At 34.8% G+C, this 7,215-nt stretch overlaps 1 protein-coding gene across 1 annotated transcript; it reads left to right on the top strand.

Annotated features, from left to right (window-relative positions):
* The first annotated feature begins 2,334 nt into the window (after positions 1-2,334).
* LOC127657646 (urokinase plasminogen activator surface receptor-like) lies at positions 2,335-4,909 on the top strand. Its single transcript, XM_052146511.1, has 5 exons — positions 2,335-2,383; positions 3,074-3,187; positions 3,291-3,437; positions 3,652-3,762; positions 4,698-4,909. The coding sequence occupies exons 1-5, from the start codon at positions 2,335-2,337 to the stop codon at positions 4,907-4,909; spliced, it is 633 nt and encodes a 210-aa protein (XP_052002471.1).
* The last annotated feature ends 2,306 nt before the right edge of the window (positions 4,910-7,215 follow it).

Below are 7,215 nucleotides of genomic sequence, written 5' to 3'. Positions count from 1 at the left end.
ATAATCTCATAATCATTTCAGTTATCACAATATGGTAACACGTTACATATCAATTTAACGAGGCGACAACAAGCTGGTTCTAAATTAAATATGGACGATTAACCAAGGATTCAGCACGTGACCCAGTGACATCCAATCATCCACGATACAAACTCAAGATAAGAATAAAACATTGCTAAAAGATAACAATATTACAGCAAGCTTCTTAACAGCATAATTACACTGTATTTTCATCATACATATTGTTAGACAACCCTCAATCTTTATGTATTAAAAATGTAGTGCACGAGCCGTGCTAAACGCTAGCATAACATCGGAAACTATTCACGTTTGCCATGTGTGACTCAATCTCATCTCTTTTTTTTACAATATGGGTAAATAACAATTATATGAACATTGTATACTCAACCTCTTATGAACACCATTATTAGGATATTGAGAGGCTCACCTGGAAAAGGGGAACATAGATCATTTAAATAACAGACAAACACTTGTTGCGTTTCTCTCGATCTCTGTATTATAAAATGCATGTTCCATGTTCCATGTTCGCCCCACCCTCTGCTGGAGTCTTTTGGTACTGCATCATAACAGGCTACAGGAGCCAATGACATATTAACAATGAAATAACCACAATAACAATAATATTCTCTCTTATTAGTTATACCTATTACATCAGAAACATAAACACGCATTTTCCTGAGTGCACCTCTAGCCTATGTAAGATCACTTTAAATAATAAAACTCTAAAATGTAACAGTCTGTACCAGTGATAAGCTGCTGGCCATAAGTATTACAACACAAGCTGTGTCACAACTATAGTGATGTCCACCAAGCTGAATACCTTATTCGGAAAGGTATGAATAATGTCTTCAAAACGAATAAAGGATTCATCCAAACTATATAAAAATATTCGGATGACTGATTATCCAAGAGACATCTTTAATAAACATATACAAAATTACAAAGAAGTTATGAATCTGTGAAGCTAGTATAGGACAAAAATGTCCGCCTCAAAAAACTGCCATAATAATATTATATATTAATATTATTTTCCACTTTCAATGAGTTAAATTTCTTAACCAACATCAGTCCTGATCATAACTACCAAACTGAGGTTGAAATATCAAAATTCCACCAAAAATACACACTAAATTTATGCCGTTGGCATTAACACAGCCAAAAAGATCGAAAAAAATCAATAATGAGTAAGACAAGGGTTAAATTCCGGAACTGAACTGAAGTGTTGATTTCACATCGGAGATGTCTATCCGTCTCCCCAATTTGGCATGCCCAATCCCCAGTGCGCTCTAAGTCCTTTTGGTGGTGTAGTGACTCGTCTCAATCCGGTTGGTGGAGGTTGAATCTCAGTTGCCTCCATGTCTGAAACCGTCAGTCCACGCACCTTATCACATGGCTTATTGCGCACGTTACTGTTGAGACATAGCGTGTGCGGAGGCCCATGCTATTCTCCATGGCATCCACACACAACTCCCCACGTGCCCCATCTAGAGCGAGAACCACATTATAGCGACCACGAGGAGTTTAACCCAACATGACAGTACCCACCCTAGGAAGCCTGACTGGAGTCACACAGCACACCCTGGATTTGAACTTGTGACTGAAAAATGTGTGCTTGACTTTTCACATTTTGCTTGACACCTCCTGCCAACAGAATAATATTGTTATGCATGCAGAGAGAAACAAACATTTTGTTTCATGCAGATATCAGTGGTGGAAAGAGTACTGATTTTTTGTAATGAAGTTGAATTCTTCATTTTTAATCAACTCAAGTAAAAGTACATTTATTCATTTATACTTAATTTTTTTTTTTTTTTTAACAATTTGAAAAATGTACTCAAATACTGTAACGAGAGTAGTTGTAATTCGTTACCTTCCACCTCTGGCAGTTATTAATATCAGAAATACCAGGAGAAACTACAGTTAACAACATATTTCACAGTTAATGTAGCCTACAAATTCAGCTTCATCTGGTAGGGGAAAAAAGTATAAAGTAATGATTTTAAATAATTGTTATAATAATGATAATAATAATTATTATTATTCTTTTTATTAGTTTATTATTATTATGAAAAGGCATATTCTATTAATAGAAATTATAAATGTAAGAGTAACATTTAAAAATGGGCATTCAATTTAGTTTTGTAGCTGTGAAAGCAAAAGCATTGAACAGACATTTCTGTGACACGTTGGCAACACCTTTTGGGGGTATACATTTCATTATGTTTTATGTTTCATTGCATTGATTCTGTACAGACTGAGGGCTATATACTCTGCTGTCCCTCCCTACTCATCTCAGTCTGAAAGAAAATCAAAATGGCGCCATTTATGCTCTTTATTCTGATGAGTACACTTTTCTACAAAGGTAATTACTGGATTATTTTCTTTACACACATTGTGAAATAACATTTTTGGTCAATACTGCATGTGATAAACTCACGTAAGCTCAGCTATACTATGTACTGTGCATAACTGGGAGACCTGAGGTAAATCAGGGACTGTTTAAATGGAATGGATGGTTGAACAACTGTTGTTGTGCTAAATGTGGAGGAATTGGAGGTCTGTTGAATTCCCTTCAAACTGACAACCAATACATATGAATGACAATATAGAATGTGGTATGGTAATACTGTAAAAAAAAATGGTAACATCTTTATTTCCATTCATTTACATAACTTGTCACAATTATATAATTGTCACAATTATGTCATTTTTCATTTATTTTATGAGAATGATGAAATTTGGCACCAATTCGAGTTTAGAAATTGAAGGCAAATTTAAACTTTAAAACAAATTTTTCAATTAAAGACAGCAATGAAATGTACTTTTTCAGTTTGAGTGTATTGATTATTTTTAGTTTAGATGACACTGCTTTTGCAAAACTGTTTATTCTGTTCATTCTCTAAAATGCAATGACTTGTTAATGCAATTCAAAGTAATTTAAACTAATATAGATTATCTAAAGATGCATTGCAGATTATATATTGTAATTGAACAATAAATAAATAAATAATTGAAATGCTAAAATATTTATTTAGATTTTTCTCAATTCCAGTAAATTCACTGACCTGCTATCAATGCATACCTGAGACATCATTAACATGTACTGCAACTAAAGTGGAATGTCCTGTCGGTCAGTGTGGGACTATGAGAACCACATCTTACATGGGTAAGAATTAGGGCAGATGTAATATTTGCACTGCAATTTTGTATAACTAAGCTGTTTGTTGTGTTTATAAGAATGAGTCTTTTCATGTAAATTTGCATTATAGAAAACAACAAGTTGGCTGACATGATTATGAAGAACTGCTCTACAACTCAACAATGTGTGACTGCATCTGTAAACTTTGGAGTTACAAAAACAGTGATTAGCAATAAGTGCTGCAATACTGACCTGTGCAATATCCAGAGTGAAATAGGTACATACATTTTACACAGAAGGAAAAACGATGCCCAAATATATATATATATATATATATATATATATATATATATATATATATATATATATATATATACAGTATATTTGTATATACAGCAGATCAGTAAATTTTCTATTCAAACCCTTTACATCAGAAGTTTCTGTACAGCACAGCAGGTGCTCATCATCATTTTGTTATGTATATGTCATAGAACCACCCAAAAGTGTCCCAAATGGCATGAAGTGCTACACCTGCAATGGGCAGCACTGCGCATCTACTTTAGCTTGTATTGATGGTGAAGATCATTGTATCAAGGCAACAGGTAATGTACACACAAGACAAGAGCCAATTCAGAAAGAAAGCATTTCACTATTAATCATCAATCATTTCTTTTTACATGGCTCTCTGGAATACTTGATTCTGTTTGGTAAATTGTGCCATCCAGCAATTTGATATTTCAAAATAATGACCGCACATCCACTTCCAAACTATACAGTTGTTTATTAATTTGGCAAGTGTTTGTATAATAAGCAGGATAATGAGTCAGACGGTAATTTTCACAATATAAACACTAACAAAACTGGTTGAATTTACAGGAGGTTTTTTCTAGAGACTCCGCTGTCTCATTTTCTCACAAACATTTTTTAATTTCTCAGGGTTTAAAATGTGATAATGACCGGCTGACTGTAGATTGGTTAAAAAAAGAGAGAGGTTTATGACCGAAACAATTGATGTGAACGAGAACGATAAAACACTGATTAGTTTATAAAGGAAGCAGCACTAGTTCGAAACAAGAGTATGGAAGAAACTAACTGGTTAATTTTTGTCTGAAATGTTAGTTGTTAAATATTATTTTCTTGTTTGTTGAACTGTTGTACAATAGGCCTAACAATATCAAACTTATGCTGTTGAATATCAGCATTGCTGTGAAACACTCTAGCTCATGTAATTGCTTTGGGTATAATATTGGTTAACTATGACATATAAAATGAGCCTAAAGACAGTTTTTTATCAAGAACAAGTCACTGGAGTCCTGCCTTTGCACACCACTCCAAGCAATGAAACAGTTTTCTATTTCAAAGGCTCAATACCCCAAACAGGCCCCTCTTTGTGTCATTGTTGATGAAAGGTTATATCATAGCACAACATTCTTACCCTTGCAAAACAGAATGGCTATCATGTTCATTTTCCCAGTAATAAATACAACACCTGAACTCACACTTACCCGCTTGTTGCTTATTTTTTTACTACCAACAGTCGAAATTGCTGGCCAGATGAAGATAATGCAAGGATGTGCCACTGGAAGTTTTTGCAAGGGTGACCTGTCCACACAGATTGGCCAGTCCAGTTTAGCTGTTGACCTGACCTGTTGTGTTGGAAATCTTTGCAACCGTGCAAAGACTGTCAACCAGAGTCACTTGTTTCAACTGTGGGTCCTACTCTTTACCATTGTACAAACATCATTTTGAGCTTTTTGTACCTTATGATCCTTCTTAAGGCTTAAATTAATTTGACCAAATTACTTCCATAATCCAGCATGTTAATTAGGTTTATGCATGGTTTCTAAATACCTGCTTCTGCAAATTATTAATATATAGAATTTGATTATTGTTGTTCATCATGTGTTCATTAGGTTTTTGTATAAACAGAAAGTGTTATACAGATTTTGGCCTCTCTCTAGGACTATTTACTAAAAGCATCTGTCATTCTGGACCGAGATTTATGGAGTAAAGATGAAATATCTGTATGACATTCTTTCCGTGGTACACAAAATGTGATGCTTGGCAGAATGTTAGACACCATCTACTTTCATTCTATGAAATAAGAAGCAATTACAAATGATGGCATCTAAGGCTAACATTCTACCTAACATCTGCTTTGTGTTCAGTAGAAGACATATGGGTTTGTGACATCATAAGGATATGTATATGATGACAGAATTTGATTTGAGTGTACTATCTTTCAAAAGGCTTTGTGCATACAATGGACAGTTACTGTACTTTGCTTTCTTCTAAATTCCAATCACCAGATTGTATAGTTTTATTACATGTCATTAAAATCATGAATGTTTACAATAAACGCATCTATACTGCTCAAGTTTCCCTGAATCTGGTGAATAAGTGTAAACATGATGATTTTTATTTACCCTCCAAGAGTGCAAGGATTAAGGTTACTAAATGGAATCAAGTTTCAAGACACTACCATATTGTCTCACAAATCCTATATGCCTAAGGTCCATGAATTGTCTTGGACAAAGGAAATCCAATAGCAATCTCTAAGAATCCATCTCAAAGTATCCCTCATTGAGTTACACTTCTTTTTAATGATTTCTAGAAGTTTGCACAGGAAAAAAATAATCTTATCAGTAACTTTCTCCAACTTACTGTAAAACAGTCAAATTGGAAATTTTTCAGTTCTCTTCACTCAGATTTGTAGGTCCATACAATGCAAGTAAATGTTGGTTAGACTTTTGAAGCTACAAAAATCACATAAAGGCAGCATAAAATAGTCCACAAGACTCCAGTGGTTAAATCCATATCTTCAGAAGCAATATAATTACAAATTACAATATAATTAGATTTTGTAATAGAAGTAAATATCACAAAAAAGTGTGATGCATTCCAATGATAAAGATATATTGCTGCTGACATTAATGATCTTTGGGTTCTCAAAACAGAGTTCTGGGTTCACAACTCTTTTAAAAAGAACCGAATCTGCAAGCCTTGGTTCTTTCCCTCACCCATTCCGTACTGCTGATTTGTTATGGTTTCTTTTCTGAAGGTTAAAACATCCCACCATACTCTAATGTGGGCTCACATAACACCAAACTGTTAGGATGTTAGTTAGAACCAAAGAAAAAAAAAAACTAATAACATTGTTAAATTATTTTTTTATTCCACTTACATGAAATTACATATTTTCCCTCCAAATAACATTTATGCTTGGGTGTTCTGTATGAAAATTCCAGAGACATGACACAATGCTAGCCAGCCCGACAGTATACTCCCTTTCCTCCCCATATTAACTACTTCATAGCCACATGCAATTTAGGCAAGTATCAAAAGAAAAAGGAAATTGGAAAAAAAAAAAAAACATTACTGGAGAAAGCAATAACTAAATCACACTGGTATTTCCTAACGCTCTGCTTGTACAGTCATACGGTAACAGCAACAAACCTATGTGCTCTTTGTTCTTAGGGTCCTCTATACATCGTAATTAATAGGGAATATATAAATGTAATTTGCAGGTTACCAAATGCCTGGAATAAGAATACTTGAAAGTGACGATACATGGAATGTAACCTTTTAATTTTTTTGCACATCATTTTACAGGATGTGCAAGTGAGCAGTTCCCTGTATGATGCTGCTGTTGTTTCTTTCCTACCTATATACTAGCACTGCTATCCCCACCTCCCTAAGACAAGGGCTGTTTATAATGTAGATGCTAAACTGAAGGTGTACATCATGACCATGGCAAATGCACAGACTTCTTGACAGAGATTTACATACAGTATACGAGTAACAAAGGATTTAACTTGCAACTTTGCATGAGTTGAGAACTTGCCCTCACCCGCATTCTTCCACGCTAATGCGACAACCTAGAGCTCCCTAAAGAGAAAACAAGGTTAACAGCACACAAACCTCCTCCCCTCCCATTCCCCACCCCAAACAGTTCCTAAATCCATCCCACCCTTGATTTAACCCCTCCCACCCACCTCCCATTACACAAATCCTTAGAAACCTCCCCCCCCACACACACACAATGACAGGGAATG

This window comes from Xyrauchen texanus, chromosome 17 (assembly GCF_025860055.1).
Source record: "Xyrauchen texanus isolate HMW12.3.18 chromosome 17, RBS_HiC_50CHRs, whole genome shotgun sequence".
Taxonomy (NCBI): Eukaryota; Metazoa; Chordata; class Actinopteri; order Cypriniformes; family Catostomidae; genus Xyrauchen; species Xyrauchen texanus.
This window is presented reverse-complemented; position numbering and strand designations above follow the sequence as displayed.